Source organism: Mauremys mutica, chromosome 1, assembly GCF_020497125.1.
Source record: "Mauremys mutica isolate MM-2020 ecotype Southern chromosome 1, ASM2049712v1, whole genome shotgun sequence".
NCBI lineage: Eukaryota > Metazoa > Chordata > Testudines > Geoemydidae > Mauremys > Mauremys mutica.
In genome coordinates, this window is record NC_059072.1 from 189,067,932 (window position 1) to 189,086,856 (window position 18,925).

At 35.9% G+C, this 18,925-nt stretch overlaps 1 protein-coding gene and 1 long non-coding RNA gene across 5 annotated transcripts in view; one reads left to right on the forward strand and one right to left on the reverse strand.

The window, feature by feature from the left end:
- Positions 1-18,925, forward strand: part of CXADR (CXADR Ig-like cell adhesion molecule) — a 53,894-nt gene that overhangs the window by 29,167 nt on the left and 5,802 nt on the right. For 3 of the 4 annotated variants that reach the window (XM_045002173.1, XM_045002172.1, XM_045002175.1), the window contains exons 3-7: positions 485-689; positions 1,426-1,581; positions 2,030-2,152; positions 2,548-2,686; positions 3,087-8,056. In XM_045002173.1, the coding sequence (XP_044858108.1) occupies positions 485-689; positions 1,426-1,581; positions 2,030-2,152; positions 2,548-2,686; positions 3,087-3,354 (891 nt within the window). In that variant the 3' untranslated portion in view covers positions 3,355-8,056. Of the gene's footprint in view, positions 1-484; positions 690-1,425; positions 1,582-2,029; positions 2,153-2,547; positions 2,687-3,086; positions 8,057-18,925 lie in introns of those variants that run through there. The other variant, XM_045002174.1, reaches the window with a different exon arrangement.
- LOC123361947 lies at positions 9,098-18,826 on the reverse strand. The gene is made up of 3 exons (XR_006576288.1): positions 18,618-18,826; positions 18,251-18,378; positions 9,098-9,174 (listed from the first exon to the last, which is right to left on the reverse strand). It is a non-coding gene; the product is annotated as an uncharacterized LOC123361947 (long non-coding RNA).

Below are 18,925 nucleotides of genomic sequence, written 5' to 3' on the forward strand. Positions count from 1 at the left end.
TAGAAGGACAAGTGATTGCTCACTATAAGTTAGTGAGTGGTAAAGAGGAGAAAACTCCAGGATAATTTTTTCAGTTCATAGAATCATAGATTATTGTTACTGATAAAGACAATGCTGTGTTGAACCAAACAAGTCTGCTTTTACTAAGAAAATATTTTAAAAAAATTCTTAGATCTTAAAATATTAGTCCCTTTCCCATTCCATTCTTTAGAAGCAATACCAGTAAATTTAGATGAACCCCTTCATGCAGAGGTTTACAGTATAAGTATTAGCACACAGCAATTTTAAACAGCTGTTAATAGAGTTTATTCATTTTCCATCAGATAAATTGCGTTGGATGGGTTTTTTTAATTGTTCTGGTTAGAATTATTTTTACACATGAAAAAATATCTTCCAAAGAAATAGAATGGTGGTTCATTTGAAATATTCAAATTGCTATGCAGATTTGTTTGAAGAAAATACTTGTTTTTTCTTTTCCTTTTAGATTATTATGTACTCTGTAGACAGGATTTTTAATAATTACTATGAAGCTATGAATGGACGGGTACAGTTCACTAATCCTGATCCCAGATCTGGTGATGGCTCCATAGATATCCTGAATCTAAAGTCAGCAGACACAGGCACATACCAGTGCAGAGTGAAGAAAGCTCCGGGAGTTGAAAGCCAAAAAATACAGTTGACTGTGCTTGGTAAGATAATTTGTACAGATGCTATACGCTGTATATGTTTTTGAGGGCAAATTGTTACATGCCATATTACATTTGACACTTAAAATAAAAGAGATGCTTGTGTAAAATAAATTCATAATCTAATACTAAATTGTAAGTGGATAAATTGGGCTGTCAAGCGATTTAAAAACAATCGCGAGATTAAAAAAAATAACCGCAGTTTTAATCGCACTGTTAAACAATACTAGAATACCATTTATTTACATTTTTGTGGGTTTTCTATATTTTCAAATAGAGGGTCGGGGTGGGGGCTCTGGGCTTCAGCCTTGCTCGGGGCTCCATCCTCTCTTGGTGCGTGGGGCTCCAGCCCTCACCTGCTGCTGGTGCCTTCCACCCTCACACATGTATATGATTAATGTGTTTAAAAAAATTAACACCGTTAAGTTTTGATTTCAGTTAATAGCAGGTGTTAACTGTGATTAATTGACAGCCCTATTATTTAGTGTTCAAAAATTAGAGGATTGATACCCCTCTTCCCCCAGTGGAATGGAGGAGGAGGAGGACAAAAATGTAGAAATAATTAACATTTCTTGAAAATGGCTCAAAAATTGGTTTGCCCTTTGTATGAAACATAAGAGTTAAAAAATATAGGCTGATTTCAAGTTCTGTACAGTGAAAAATGATTTATTTGCTAAAGCTTAATTAATGTACACCATAACTGACTTTTAATTAATTTAAATAATACTTTATTTATTAGTAAAGCCAGCAATGACTAAATGCTACATTGAAGGATCACAGGAAACTGGAAGAGACCTTACCCTGAAATGTGTATCACAGGAAGGTTCCCCACTCTTGTCCTACAACTGGAGGAAAATAACTGGCACAGAGGAACTTCCGGCGACATCGTTATTAAGTAATGTTTATCCTTTGCTATTATAATATATTTAAGATGGATAATAGGCTTTGTCTTCATGTTTTTATTTTACCTTGAAATGCTAAGGTTTTTTTATGCCTAGGCTTACTGTCTTAAGATCTGGTACCTCACAGATTACCTGTGTTAGACACATCCCTTACACTCTTGGCAAGGAAGTGTTCTCAGCAGACTAGTGGTATGGAGTACCAAGACCGAATACTGAAATTAAATGCTATGGAATAAGCTTCCAGTTATTCATAAAAGAATGATAGTATTATATATGACAGCTCTTTGCAGCTTGACAAATGACTCATTTTTTTCAAACTGATGTCAAAATAACTAAGACACTGACATTTAAAATAAAATTTGTTGTAATGGATTAACACCTTTTTGAAATATTGAATAATCATTAATGGAAAATTTTAACTAGTTTCTTCAATATTTTTAGATAAAGATACAGGTGAACTGTCTCTGAAAAATGTCTCTGAGGAGTACTCTGGTACATACAGTTGTGTGGCTGCAAACAGAATTGGCACTGATGACTGTTTCGTTGTGCTAAATGTCACTCCCCGTAAGTACTTGCTATATAATAGTTTCTGCAAAATAAGAAATGTTGATGAATGAGTTAAAAAAAAAATAAACTCATTTGATCCTTTTGTAATCTATAGAAGAAATATGCTGTAGAACAGGTAGCTGACACCATTTTTAATTTTGTCATATTTTTTAGTATTGAGCGTTCTTTCAGCTCCAATAAACAAGTCAGCCTTTTGACCTGTCTTCCCATGTGTTTGTGTTTTTTGTTTTTTTTTAAATTTAAACGTGTATAAGTATGCATGTATCAGTTCAGTAATATTTCTCAGTATAGAGAACATTTGTTTTTATTTTAAGGTGTAAATGGAGAATTCTCTAGTTATGCAAATTCAGTTAAATGTCAGTATTGTAGTAATTTGTGTTAATCTATTCTAGCTATAAATACTGCTGGCACAATTGCTGGAGCAGTTATTGGAACTCTTCTGGGTCTCTTTTTATTGGCCTTTCTTGTCTTCTGTTGCTGTAAGAAACGTAAAGAGAAAAAATATGAAAAAGAAGTGCATCATGATATTAGGTAATGGCCCATTTTCTTTACCCTTTGAACTGTAATATCTGAAACTAGAAAATAACTTCCTCTTATGTGGGTAATATATTCATTATGGCTGATTAGAATTCTGCATTGACCTAAGCCAGTACATTAAGCCAGTGTGACAGCTAAGCCTAAAACCTTATATTTTTAATGTAGTATACATTAATATGCCTGTATCCTATTTTCTGATGTTTCAATATTTTGTTCAGTTAAAAAGGATTCTGAAAGTGGTAAATATTTGAAACATTTTTTTAAAGTAATAAACAGTATTACTGTTTTTTACACTTTTATTTTTGTAATAGAAAAAACAGTAGAAATTTTATAAATCTCTCAAAACACCAATACATTCTTGGTTTAAACCATTTTTATTTTTAACTATTTTCAGAGAGGATGTTCCTCCTCCAAAGAGTCGTACTTCAACAGCCCGCAGCTATATAGGCAGCAATCGTTCCTCTCTGGGTTCAATGTCTCCCTCCAATATGGAAGGATATGCCAAGACTCCATATAATCAAGTACCAAGTGAAGACTTTGAACGTTCTCCTGGTCAAAACCCAAACTTTCCACCGTCAAAGGTAGCTGCACCTAATCTAAGTAGAATGGGAGCTGTCCCTGTGATGATTCCAGCACAAAGCAAGGATGGGTCCATAGTATAGAATGGTGTTAATTTATGCTTTTTTTTATTCTATACAAATATTAAATTAAAAAAAAAAACTTGTTCCAACCTACATTTAAAAAGTGCACAAAATTGTCCTTGAAGAAAATGAACAGTTTGTTTGAACAGCCATCACTTCTGCTTATTAATTTTGAACTGTTATTAAAATATATTAATTAATTGCTTCAGCAAAAGCATTTAAGTTCTGAATGAGACATGAAACAATGGAGGTATTTGAATTTTAGATGAAAAAACACCATATCAGCTAGATGTGGAATTCTGAATATGAAACACAAAGTTGTATATTTTTGACAGTGAAAAGACATTGCAACTGTACTCCATGAAATTAGATTTCCAGAGACTTTATCCTCAAAATTTTGAATGACTTAAATATTTTGACTCCTTTGGCCATTCTGTGATAATGGCCACAGTGGCTGAAGTACTTGAATGATCTAAATATTTTACTGAAAGTCTGTGGAAATCTTTAACTTTTGTAATGTGCTTTTGGAGCATTTTCTGAATTGCTGAGAACTTGAATATCGTGGGCTACCAGTTGCAGTTAATTGAACCCAGTCAACTAATAAACTTGATTTTGTGATTAAATGCAACAAGTGGAAATGCTACAGGAGACCATGCAAGCTTTATGAGACCCCAATTTTAAGAGAAGAGCATTTTATTATAGTCATGCCAAGCAACCCAAAACTGTTCACTGGCATTAAAGGGACATCATCAAGTTTATACCAACTTGTTTCTCATGGAACCTAGTCTTCCAAAACTTCAGATCAACTGTTTTCCCATGAAAAATGGATGTGTGTGTGGACAAATAGTTAAATTATGCGAGATAGATATTTATCTGTCTGTTAAGATTTTCAGAACCTTGCTTTAGTTTTCTAAATCTCACTGTAGGTTTCTAAATCCATATTTTGATTCCAAAGAGGTAAGCACGCAGAAGCTCCATCTGCATTTAATGGGAAATAAGTGCTTGTGAGTTGGTAAAATCTGCTCACTTATTTTGGAAACTTATTTTTGACCCTAGTGTGTGTATATATACACAGTACAATATTAGTCTGCTATTTTAGGGCATTGTGTAAACAGTTTTTGTACAAAGAATTTGTAAAAGGGGTAAAAGAACTTGGTCCTCGATGTCCCCATTAAAACCAAACTAACCTCTAAATATTGGGACCAAACACTTAATTCCATTTACTTTCTCATAACAAAAATAGAATTTCAGATAGTTTCTCTTCTTCATGTAGTGTGGTTATCCAAAATTGTAGATATAGAACTAAAATTTATTGTTGAATTAAAAAAAAAAAACTTTCACAATTTACAAATTTAAAAAAAAAAAAGCTTTCCAGTGTAGTTTCTGTACTAGTTTCAGACTTATTAAAGTACTGTTGATATCTTGTGATGATAGCTATTGCGTTGTTGTGGATAGTGTATTTGAATTTTGCATCAGTTCAAGTCTTTGTAAGTTTAAAATGTCAGTAGTGGATATTAAACTGCCAAATATTCTTCAAACTGAAAATGAAGATAGAGTACAACACTGATCTTATTTAAGCTAAATGTCTGAACTGCCTGTGTGAAAGATACTAGGTATATCTGTATTACAATGGTGTGAGACAAAAGGTTTTCTCAAGAGTTTAGGGAAGCTTTAGGCTGTAGTGTCTGTTTTTTCTTTAGCTGACTAGGTCTGTGAAATTATTTAGGTTGCTCTTAGATGTTTGTCCTAGTTGTAGGTAGATACACAATTTTTGATCTGGATTATTATGTAGAGTATATAAACCCTTTTCATTCTGAATTTAGAGAATGAAGTAGATATTAAGTATTTTAGATATGTATAAAACTTTCCACATTTTGGGACATCTTTTTTAGATTGTAATCAGATACTGTTAGAACTAAGATACTTTTATCTTTCATCTGTGCCTTTCCAATAAACTTTTATGCCTGATTGTAACTTAAGTTTTTTAAAGAAATTTCTGGTGCCTAAATTACTTTTTTTTTTTGAAAGGTGCTTCTTAAACATGAAGGTATAGACTTTACAACACTGTGACCTGATTTCGTCTTACATACTTTTTATATTTGTACCTCTTCCTGCCAATATTTTGGATGTGGCTTAACTCTGCATAATGTTCTGTATTTCAAAACACTTTGGTTTTGCTTGAACTTCTCTTTACAAACTAGTGAATGTTATGTTCCTGAAAACATTCACTTTCACTGTAGTACCAGATTAGATGATTAGAACCCTCACATGTTATACGTAATACTTTGTAGTTATTTTCCAGACACATGAATACAATATTCTTTAAAAAAAAAAAAAAAAAAAAAAATCTTAATTTTAAGGAATTTTTGAAAGTGTAGGGCAGAGGTTCTCAAACTGTGGGTGGGAACCTCAAAGTGGGTCGCAATCCCAGTGGGGTTCCCAGGGCTGTCTTAGGCTTGCTGGGGGCCATGGCTGAAGCCTGTGCCCAACCACCCAGGCCAAAGTCGAAGCCAGAGGGCTTCAACCCTGGGCGGCGGGGCTAAGGTTACAGGCCCTCTGCCTGGGGCTGAAGCTTGCCCCCTCCCTCCCCTCCCTAGCCAGCGCAGTGGGGCTCCGGGGCTTGGGCAGACTCGGGCTTTTGGTTCTCCCCTCTCCCCCCCCCGCCCGGGGTTGTGTAGTCATTTTTGTTGTCAGAAGGGTGTCGAAGTGGAATGAAGTTTGAGAACCCCTGATGTAGGGAACGAAGACAGTCCCTTCCCATATCCAGTTATAAACACTGAAGAGAGACTGTCACAGTTGATTGATATATTGATACACCAAAATTTTGCCTACCCTAAAGTAAGGTGTTTATTATTTTAAAAATGCTGTTATGTCAATCTTGAAAACTGATCTGCTGTGCAAAACAGGTAAAGCACAGATTAAAAACCAGCAGTAGGACTGGGCAACTAGCTAACAGTCTAAAGTGCTTGATTAATCCATCTGTGGACATGTTTGTGAGATGGGCTCTCCTCGCGTTGTCCAATACTCCATACTCCTGTCAGGTAAACAGGCAAGATACTGAAGAACATAAATGTATTACATCAAAGCAGGTGTAGCTGCATTTGTGCCTATTTAATGCCCTGTCAGCTCACAAGAAAGGAATAAGTGATAGAGGGAAAGGACAGCATGATGTGGCCTCAAAACATAAGCTTTTAGGCCTTGCAGCCTTGACAATGTCTCTTTATGAAATTGCATGGAAGATAAAGTAACAGGAACTGACAGAGTCCTCTGAAATACATAGGACTACCTACTTAGGATAGACTTTGTCTCAAGTACCTAACATCCAGGCCTATTGAATGGACAAAGTATTATTATGGAGGCCACCTTATTACTACTATAAATCTGATTAATATCACAAAATAAATAGTTTAGTAAATTATTGTTTTTTTCTTTAAATTCAGACTCTAATTTACTTAAAACAGATACCAGATTAAAATGTATTGTCTATTTAGAAATGGAATGGATGGGACAAAATAGCTTGTCCCAGTACTTCCCCCGCCCCTCCAATTAGAGTGTTAATTGTTACAGATAAGACTTCTAAGGAAAACTCTTATAGGAAGCAAGCACAGCTAGTTCACCGATTAGAACACACCATCCTCAATGCCTCATTCATGCAGTCTTATAGTTGAAGATAAACTCTTTTTTGTAAATATCAAATCTAAATGAACTGAAGAAGTAATAAGTAGTTAATTGGGTGACTGAAAATTTAGTTTTCCATTGTCAATGGGGCATACTCTGATTTTAGTTTGGGATGAATAAAGCGTGACAGCCTTATGTAATTTGAAAAAACACTACATTAGACCAGATATCATCAACTTCCTTTTAATAAACTTTCTGAAACAGATATTTAAAGGTGTTTTTGTGAGGCGTTATTTTACACTGAAATTTCATGAGTAAATTTTTTAAGCGTTTAGTGCATTAAAAATGCCTTGTTCCAGTTCAGCGAAATAAATATCCATCACATTTTTGTAAATGCCATTAACTGTGGTATTTTGCCTATTCAGAAACGTACAAAAGTACACATTTAATCTAATGTTGTGTAGTATATTATTACATTCAGATTAAATGTCCTCATACCTCTTGTTTAGTAACAATACAGCTAAGTGTTAAAGATGTTTTTAAAATATCTGTCTGTAAATCAGGGCTTTTCTGCAATAAAGGAAGCCAACAGTAATAGACAATAGTTTTCATGGCAGACTTTTGTTCTTTGTACTCTTGCCACGTAGGAGTAAAGTCCACATTAGGTTCATCGTATCACTTAAACCCTACTGAAACACTGCATTAAGTGTTTATAGGGCCTTTGGGCTTCTCAATGATGCGGCACATTTCAACTTAATTATACTAAAGCAATACTGCCTAACGGAATAAAGGTCTGCAACTGGAAAAAGGTATACAATACTTCACGTGCACAAAGCATAGTATTTGATATTGGTATGAATTTCAGCATGAGGTTTTATATTTAATTTTTAAGAATTTAAAGTAGAAGCATTGAAATTTGTAGGAGTCCATTTGTTTAAAAAAAAATGCTGGAGTTTCATGATAGACTTGTGTACTTTTTGAAATAAATCTGTTAGAGAAAACAGTAGTCTGTCTTTATTCTAAAGCAAAGCTTGTTTGTCTTTTAGTTTTCTCTTCCTCTTGCACTCTCTTAAGTGTACTAATAAATGTGACTGTCCCTACCACACTGGTGCTCATCTTGTTCTTTCTTATTCCTCCTTTTGTTACCGCTTTCAAATGACAAATAGCAGTTTAAACTGGATATTTTAAACTTTTCTGTGGATATAGGCATGCACCTTCAGATTCTGTATCTTGATTACTCATTACAATATAGATCATAGCTTAGATTGATTTTTAAGTTGGGTTGATTATCCACTTTCCATTCCAGGAATAAAATATTTGAATATAAAGTTGTTCCCCCAGGAACTTAACCATTATTACTGTAGATGTCCAAGTGAGTGCTATTCCCTGTCATTTTCCCTTTGTTAACCAGTCAAACACATTCTGTTACAATAAGATTTCCTACAGGTCGAAGTAACCCCCTCAAGTTGCTTATTTTAAGTGTTGTTTAAAGTATTTTATTAATATGCTTATATGATAAACTTGGTCTGAAGCCTGTAAACATGGCGAATTCTTAGTGCATGTGTACAGCATTTCTAGTGGTATTCAGTTCCTCAAATTTTGAATTTAAAATTTCATTGATTTCTATACATTTATCTACGTTAAATTTGTGTAATTAAAAATTGTTCTATGCATATGAGCACTGGATATGTATTTATAATAGGCATGAATACCACTAAGGGCTTAAGGAAGTAACATACATACATAAATAACTGATATTTTTACAATCTGAAAATACTCTGAAAAAGATACATGTCTACATATGTTAATGCATGTTTAATTAAATCTGTACAGTGCCAAGCACATTTTGAACTTTGCTTCAATATATATAATTAATGGTTGATCAATGGAGCTTAAGAAGTGAGCACACTAATGAAAAACCCGTAATGACAATAACTGTTTTTCCCCTATATAGCTGTCCTTTGCTGTTCTTTCAGTACAGAGGAGTTTTGTTTTAATATAGCCTGGAAATTAAAATAAGCAGTAAACTTAAGGCAGAATGCAAGGAAACAAAGAGATCAGCGTTCTAAATCTAACAAGTTTCAGTTGAAGAAAAACTGATCTGATTTTAAAATGTTCATAAACAGGCTAGACATATATCCCTTACCAAGTGTCATGAGCCATCTCCAAAGTGACTCGGTTTCTTCAGTTGGGGATGAGGAATATCTCTGGAAAAAGTAATGCCTGAAAGGAGGAGCAATCAGAAAAAAGGTCCAGTGAGATTAACAATTCTAGAATACATATCCTGCAATAGAAATGAAAGATTGCTGACACTCATTTAACAATCTGGATCAAATGGTTTCCCTCAATGGCTGAACCTGGAAGGAAGAGGGGAGCAGTCATCACTTACGACATTTTTTTTCCTGACCAGCTGCATTTCCTTCACTCTGGATGCTGTATTTTCATCAGTTAATCTCCTGCCTCAACTCCAGGCAAACACCTTCTAGCAAGCAACGAGATGGACAAGCAGAAGATTCACAGGTACGGCAGTGCCCAAATGTCTTCAGTGGCATTTGTGACATCCATTTTTGCTCTTCCTTGAGACAGAGTACAGCAGGCCCAAACTTAGTCTGCCTCCTCTCTGAGCATAAAGGCCTCTTCCATGGCAGTGGAAGCAGCCTTGAAATTTCTGGGTACCCGTGTCTGAGTACCCTGGCTTCTCAGTTTTGGTGACTAATACATCCCCCTCCGACTGAGTCCTCACTGGGCAGCCAATGTTAGAAGCTGAAACTCACATTCCTCTTCCTCTTTCAGGACAGGCAGTCTTGACCTATGCTATGTTTTATTTTCCCATGCTCCCACTGGTCCAGTTTTCATCACTCTTGTCCCCACTTCAGGACTTCAAGGGGAGGGGGTGAAGTCCAGATCCACTACAGCTAGGTGGCTAAAAGTCTTGTGTTTCCACATAACGCTGCATAGTCTTCTTCCCCTGAGCCATTTATAGCCCACTGTACTAGAGCCATGACTTATCCCATGGGCTGAAAAGAAAAGGACTTCGGCAAGGGACTTGTGTAAAGCTGCCAAAAGATGATCTTTACGTACCTATATGCTACTACAAATTTGTTGTGTCAGCTTTGGCAGATACTATCCTTAGAAGGAACATCTTGACCACCAGAACTAGGGAGTCACTGTGCACTCTCTATATCTGATTGATCCAGATTGTCAAATGAGTAGGAACAGAAAGAGATTTTGTAGTGGTAAATTGGATTTTTATGAAGAAGCATTTGACTATTTGGGATTATTCCAGACCTTAATTACATTACTGCTGATAGTTAATTCGTTATTAGTCTTGCTATTTTAGAAAACATTTTAGTCACTTTAGGTTTGCCCTTATCTAATTTTTTCCATAAGCATCTTTAAAGGCTAGGGAATAATCCACCTAAAGAAAGTGTGCTAAAGCAGCGTGTAGATAGTGTTGCTGAGTAAGGAGGATAAGCTGTTATAAGTTGATTGGTCACTAGCAAACTCAAAGAGAGGAAAGTCCAATGGTCTAGCCCGGGGTCAGCAACCTTTCAGAAGTGGTGTGCCGAATCTTCATTTATTCACTCTAATTTAAGGTTTCACGTGCCAGTAATTCATTTTAACGTTTTTAAAAGGACTCTTTCTATAAGTCTCTAATGTATAACTAAACGATTGTTCTATGTAAAGTAACCAAGGGTTTTAAAATGTTTAAGACGCTTAATTTAAAATTAAATTAAAATGCAGAGCCCCCCGGACTGGTGGCCAGGACCCGGGCAGTGTGAGTGCCACTGAAAATCAGATCATGTGCCGCCTTCGGCACCCGTGCCATAGGTTGCCTACCCCTGGTCTAGAGACTGCCAACTACCTTGTGGCAGAAACTTAAATTACATAAAGGGAAAATGTCGCTTTCAAGGAAAAGCAGGAGTTCAATAAAGGAAAAAATAGAAATGTCTACGTGCCAGAATCTCTGGTTTTTCCAAAAATTTATTTATTTTTTTATTTATATAACATACTTAAGAACCATAAGTTAAATCAAAATTGACACAGACTCTGTTAAAACAAACTGCAAACTCCCTAGCAAAGAATACCACCACCAAACTCTCATTCCCATAAACTAATTCTTTGTGCAAAAGCCTGTCTAAATAGACAAGGATTTCTGGACACCTCCATTAGGATCCATGAATCAGTGAGTGAAATAAGTTCAGTGACAAAATCCCGGCTTCCAACCTTGTATGGACAAATCTAGTGAGTACCATCTCTACGTATCAGTTATGTTGGGATGGAAGACTAGGAGAAAGGTAATCAGTGCTAAAATGTATAATATTTTTTGAATCTCCAGCCAACAATATTAAAGCACATAATTACTGGAGTTCAGTGACAGCAACCACTAGCTGGGCCTGAGTTTTCTGTGGAACAGATAAATAAACTAAATCTCAAAGTTGTATACATTTGAACGAAGTAAGAACCTTTTTTGCAAATTGTCTTAAGAAATTGGTAGAACAGTTTCAGAACATTAGTGTATCTACTAAATTTGCATGATGTCAAGACCACTAAGATGGGGACTTTGTTTAAACTGCATAGTGTATTAGTTGCGTTACATATGTTTTGTTTCTATCAGCATAGTAACATCACCTACTCGAATGACATTGTCTATGGCAACAGAAGCACTGTTCTTTGAGCATAACTATGTCTACAGTGAGGATTTTTCTGGAATAGGTTTGTCAGCCAGAAGTGCGTGTGTTTTTTTTTTTTTTTTTTCTTCACACCCAGGACCAACATAGCTATGCTGACAAATCATTGTAGAGTAGAATTGGCCTGACGCTTATCCCAGATCTTCATCTCCACTATACAAACTGTTAGTGCCTGAGAAAATGGAACTGGGCCAGTGTCACTAATTTCATTAAAATATACTTGTTAGTCAACCCTGATGGCAGATAAATACCAGGCCCCATTTCAAAGCGTGCACTTGTCAAGATAGAATTTTATTTTTTAATCTGCTTTCTCATTACTATGATTTCAATTTACCACCAGTCTAGCTCAGGTGGGAATTGAGCGACTTAACCCAGAAACTGTATGAGATGAGGCTAGTAACTAAGCTGAATTTTGACTTAAACAAGATGACATCTTTGGGACACAGCTGGTGGTTTGCGGAGTGCTGTCAAAAGCTTATGTTGTGGCTGCCAGTACTGTACATTTTATGTGAGTAAATAGGATGCCTTTTCCCATCACTTGTAAGCCCATAACTGCTGAAAGCAAAAATATTTCTTCCGGAATATAAAATAACTTAGTAAGATGATGTCAAAAGCTTGGTTTTAAAATATATTAATGTTTATGCCCTTTATCCATCCAAAAATGAAAGGCGGCACTCTCAGATGAACCACCATGAATATAAAACAGCAAGGATGAAATCACCCATTTCAATTTTTTTTTTTAAAAGGGTGGGTACTAATGAGCCCAAGCTTCTCTTTGATTCTTTTCTTTGACCTAATTACACTTCTCCCCATGGTTATGCATTGTAGAAGTATAATTTAAACACACAAGGATATGGCCACTTCTGAGCTGATGCCCCTGTTGATCTAGTGACTATCACAAATGTTGCTTTGTCCATCCTTAGTTTAAGGTTGCGAGGGTGGCAACAGTATGTATTAATACACCAGGATGTCTCAAAGCTAGGACACTGTTAAAGACAACAAGAATGTGATCTTTAAGAATGTGAATAATGTTTAAAGGTAACCTACAAAGAGGTGGGGTCATGGAAATTGGACTTGTTTGAGAAGATGGGTAATATAGAAGGCTATTGGATGGTCAGGCTACAGGAGAAAGATACTGAACAGATATCCTCTGGTGATAAGCATTCCCAATCCAGCACTCCTGACTGCCCCATTATGAGTGGTCAGCACCCCATTTCCCTTCATATACAGCCACAAGAAACTCTCCTAAAGCAACCTTTTCCCAAACAATTTTGCATCTCCCACCATCACCAATGAAGGGATGTTATTTTACCACTTTACTTGTGGCTCTCAAATATTATTTATACAGTACCAGGGAGGGTCATGGTGCTTTACAAATAATATGGAAGTGCTCTGTCTTTAGTATGATCTCAAAATATTAACCAGTCATTTGACCTCTGTGCTTGTCAGTGCAGTATTAGTCATTCATGTTCTAGAGTAACTGTTTCCCCAATAATTATCTCTTCTCCCCCCACCCCCTGTTAAAGGACACTGGCTAAATAATTAAACATTTCCATCTGTAACAAATAGACCACTTCAGGTTATTAAACTGAATTTTAAAAACCTGATCTAGTTTTCTCTATTTATGCTTTGTTTACTAGTTGCCTTTCTTAGCTTTAGTCAGTGAAAATAATTTAGACTAGATAATTTAAATTTTTAAGCGAGTTTACTTTCTGGTTTGCATACACTAACACAATGGTGCAATATCTGGATTCCAAACATTGCATTTGTGAGAAGTTCTAGATTGCATTACTTTTATTTTAAAGTCATTATATTAACTTGTGTATATGCACGTTGATGCTTTTTGTAATTGTGGGTGCATTTTATAAAATCAATCTAAATGTTCAGACAAATTGTACTTGAGTGTCTTTTAAAGGGACACTGTCAGGTTTGTTTTTGTTTTTTCTTAAAGAATGAGACTTTAAAAAATTCTAGTTTCTAGCAGAGACTGTTTTAAATAACATGTCCTGATTTTAGGGAATAAATAAAGTTGTTTTACTAGTCTTATCAATTGTTTTTAAAAAGGTTAATAAATAATTAGTAGAAGTTTTTTTTTTTAAATGGTCATTCAGTTGTTAGCATCCAACTGGGTTAACAGATTGCTTATAACCATTTATAACATCTTCTGCTGATGTACCTATAATCTGTAACACGTACTGCTCATGTCTCTAAAAGCTTTATAACTTCTATTAATCATTTACACACAGAACCTTAATATAAAGTATGGCCAATTTTGTTTATAATGTGCGTTGGTTTTGGTTTTGTTTATCTTTTGTTCCTCTGATATTTTAAAAAGCTCTTTTCAGGGAAGGAATTAACTAGTGCTGAACTTCATGCTCATGGTCTCCTGCATCTATTCAGAGTACTACTGACTTCCCTGGGACTCCGCTCAGGCACTAGTGTCTGCCTGCAAAACAAGTTGTAGGATTGGAGCCTTGCTATACATGGAGTGCTCTGAGACCCATTTAGCAAATTGAATAAATAGATTTTTCCCTCCACGGACTTATTTCAGCTATGCCAGTCGTGTTACCTTGACTATAGTATGTATGCAGTGTAGTCGTAGCTGTGTCGGTCCCTGGAAATTAGAGAGACCAGTTGGGTTTGGTAGTATCTTTTATTGGACCAACTTCTGTTGGTGAGAGAGAGACGCTTTCCAGCCACACACAGCTGTTCTTCGGGTCTGGTGTAATGTGTTTGTCAGGCCGAAGATGAGAGTTGTTGACAAAGGTAACCCTTTGTCAAGGGGATCTCTGTATCACAGTCTGACCCCTACAGAACAGGGGGGAAGACAACACTGCCCAGACCTGAAGAAGAGCTGTGTGTGGCTCAAAAGCTTGTCTCTCAACAACAGAAGTTGGTCCAATAAAACATATTCCCTCACCTATAGTATATGACATTTTCAGCCAAAACCATGTGTGTTTTTTCAAGTCCGGTGTCTCTTTGAATAAAGTATAAATAATATAAATTAGAACGGTCATTAAATATGATGTGAAATGAGTATTTTATAGTATCGGAACATTTTAAATAGGTTGTAAATAGGTTGTAACAGATGTATTCACAGGCAGGTGGTAGAAGGAAGTGTTCTAGAGATCATAAATTAGTCGTCTTTATTCTACTGGCATTGGATCATAATACTCTGTTGGCTAGACTGGTTTAGCATGATATAACAAATTTCATGCTTTTTAAATAATTGTATTTAGCTGGACATTGTTTGACAATAACAATTTATTTCTGTGTAGTCATTCATAGCATAGTCATTCATAGCATAGTATAACATTGAAAAACCCTCTTAAAATGACTATACTGATTATTTTAAAAATAAATGAATTGTTATAATGTGAATGTCTAAATATTCATGATTTCTGCACGTTCACCAAAACGTGTGTGTGTATAAAAACAATAAGATAAAAATGATTGATTAAGCAGAACTTTCAGGACCTGATCTGAAGTCTATGGAAAGAGTCCGTTCTGCCTTGAGTGGGCTTTGGATCAGGCCCCTTACTTGGTACCTTAATAACCTTTATAATTCACAATTCCCTAGGTACAAGTAAAAAAATAAAATAAAATGAGACCATTAGTCAAAACCATGTAAAAAGAAGAGACATTCTGAAAAATACTACAATCTCAAATAATCACTCCCGTCTCCCACCCTCCAACCCCCCTTCTTCCCCCAATATGTTAAAACATCACAGTACTTGAAATTGAAACATGCTAATATGAAATATGGTTTGGTAAGAGAATATTGGATGCCCTCTTGTGGCCAATGATTTCTGATTGTCTTAATGGTTTTTTTAACAGTGCTTCACCCCAGTGACTGAAACATACCACACATTTGCTTGTGACTTGCTATGATTTGTTAATTCACAGTAAATCATTTTAAATATTATCTGCTGTATGGTAAAGCAAAAAGAATTTAACCTAACTTCTTGGATTCCAGAAAATTATATATGCTACTGCAAATTATAATCCTGAAAAACAAAAATGAAAAAATAGAGTAAAAATTCTATTGTAATTCATATCAATTGCAAAAGCAATAACTTGACCTTTCTGTGTAAACTTTGGAAGGAAAGCTTAATTATATGAAGATAATATAAAGGAAATGTACAGCTTGGTATATAAACTTTCTCTTTTGATCCGGTTTAACTATTATAAGAACTATTTGCAGACTTTTTAAACTTAGGAAGCCTTTAGGCAGGTGTGCACCATACCATTACATAAAATATTTGGAAGTATAAATTAAGGAGTTGCGATGGAAAAAATAGTCCTGAAAAGCACATAGAAGTTGACTGTGTGGATGTAAATATAATAAGGATCTTATTAAAGTTAAACCTGAATTTAACTGAAAACTGATTAACTCCAAGAGAGCGGCTCTACACTTTTATATTGAAGAAATATACTTCACTAAGACATTGAAATATCAGCTGTCCTCAATGCAGCTGAAGCCATCTAAGGTCTCTAGAAATAACATTTCCTGGTTCATTGTTCTTCCAGGGGAGATGTAAATTCCTAAGACAGGTCTTAATGTATCTGATGAGATGGATGTACTTAGGAAAATGAAAGTACATTTTTCTTGTATTGGGACGGTAGAGTCTGATCATGCCAGATCTCTCTCTCTTTACAGAGACATCAAGACTGCACATTTTCAACAACAACATTTTTAAAGATCAGAGGGTGAAGCTGTCTAGTTAGCTGAGAAACTGACAATAGATTCCACTTAGCCAACTTTAAGATTTACAAATTAACTATCAGTTGGAGTAAATTCTTTTCCTTGTGTTTCTTTCTCAGCCTTTCTGTTGATCAGGGCTGAATACATATGTAATATCATACGTCAAAGGATTTTTTTTTAGCACATTTAAGCTTTGTTTTTTATGAAATATATATATACACATCAGTAAAAGGCATGGAAATACTCTTTTTTAGCTGGCATTTGTCATAAAGTCCTCTAGAATTTTTTGCTACTAAGGTCAAGAATTGGGGGAAAAAACTCATGCCTTTCCCCACTTAGTGGCTGGCTGAATTTCCATTATTCCCCTGTGTCTTGTTATATCTGGTTAGCGTAGGAATTTAGGCAGCGCTTGGAACAGGCATAGGGGGTAACTTACTGACAATGAAAATGGGGTCATTTCAGCGTGCACATGAATTTTTGTTCAGACAGCATCCTATATCTTTGTTAAGCCACTTTAATACCTACCTTGCATTCCAGTCTTGCAATTTGGAAGGCAAATTGGGAGACTGATGTAACTGTATGGAGCCCCACTGAAATCAATGAAGCTCTGCATAAGCACAGCAGAGTGCTTATGCGCAATGGATTCCATGTTCTGAAATCCCACCTCATATTCAATGTCTGATCAATATGCTCTTGAGAGACATAACAATGCCACATAAGGTCTGGGCTTTTTCAATTTTTTAGTCCCACAAAGCTTCCAAAATGCTTTGGTTTTAAGCTAGCTGTAAATTTGTTGTTACAAAGAACTAGATAAATATTCATCAGTATGAATGCTGGTTCAGATTTGTAGAGTTAAGGTCAGAAGGGACTATTTAGTCTGACCTGTATGTCACAGGGCATTAAATTTTACACAGTTACCTCCGTATTGAGCCCAATAACTTGTCTGACAAAAGCATAAATTGTGTTTGGCTGAACGTATTTTGCAGATACATTCCAGAACACTGATGAAAATGTTGAATAGTATCAGGCTCAGTGTCAAGTCCTGCAAAAACCCCATTAGAAACATCCCCACTTGATGAGGATTCTCCATTGATTACTACATTTTGAGAGCTGTCATTTTAGTCCATTTAACATGTGCATTATTGATATTGTATAGTGCCAATTTTTAAATCAATGTCATGCAGTATATTAAGTCAAAGTATTATATCCTACGCAGTTATCTTTGTCAACCAAACTGGTAATCTCACCAAAGAAGATGAAATCATGATCATTTGACTAACTCTTTTCACAAAACCATGTTGATTGGCATTAATTATACTCCTATTCTTTAGTTCTTTATCAACTGAACCCTGTATCAGCTGTTCCATTGTTTTGCCCAGGATTGACATCAGGCTAACTGGCCTATATATCAGTACAATATTAGCATGCTTCTAGTCTTCTGGAATTTTCCTAGTATTCCAAGATTTATTTAAAAATAACATCAGTGGGCCAGAGATCTTCTCAGCCAACTCATTTAGGATTCTTTGTGCAAGTTATCCAGGTCTGTTTATTCAAAAATGTTTATCCCTACTACACATTGTATAACATTGTTCCTTGTTACTAATGGACTGGAAAGTATTTCTTCATCCTATGCAATACCAGTACATCATCCTTCTTTCCAAATACAAAACTGAAATATTAATTGAACAGTCTTTTCTGCATCAGTATTTAACAGTTTTGCCATTCCATTTAGTAATGGGCCTATACCATAGCTGTGATTGTTTGTTTTGTTTTGTTTTTCTTCCTAATATACTGTACAAACTAACTCACTCCTTTGAGTGTTAGTCCCTATGTGTATTCCACGGAGGATACAAATGTGCCTGAGACCAGAAGATTCTTGCTGCTAGAGTCTATTGGTCCATACCTGCACTCCTTCTTGTGTTCTGATCCAAGAGTATGAGGGGCCATGCAGACTGACGATCTCTCCGGTTCCTTCTTACTGTCACATGGTCTGGGATGAAGCCCCCCAGTGTTCACGACTGATCCTAGACTCTGTTTTTGTAAGTATTATATAACATTTATATAAAAATCTGTAAATATTGGAGAACTGTCTACAAAAGTTGATAAAACTTTCTTAGTAAATTAATGCCCCCCAACCCAGCCCCACACCCACCCCGCTGCTCCTTTCCCCCTTTCCCAGTCAGCAATGAGCACTAGAGGTCCCTGTACTACTTCGGAGAAGCTCATATCTCCATTCAGTGCAATATCAGCCACTCCTTTTTGTCACAAACCTCTCAAGTTGGGGAGTTCAGGCTTAGGAAACACTTCCTGGAGGAGGCCGAGTCCCCAGTCAGATTCGGGCTAGGCAGACTCTTGTACAATGGGCTGAGGAGTCAAGGAGCACTTCGGCCAGCGCTGTTTTCCCAACGAAATAAAGTCCACTGTGGAAGATTTGCCCTTTCAGGGAAACAACTTATCAGTCTTTTGACTGAACAAGGCCTTGCACTTATTAAAATACTAAAGGGCAACTCTCTGTTCCTTGGGGGTATACACCTCAGCTGCCAAGAGGAATTACACAAGGCAACCTTTCTTTCACCAG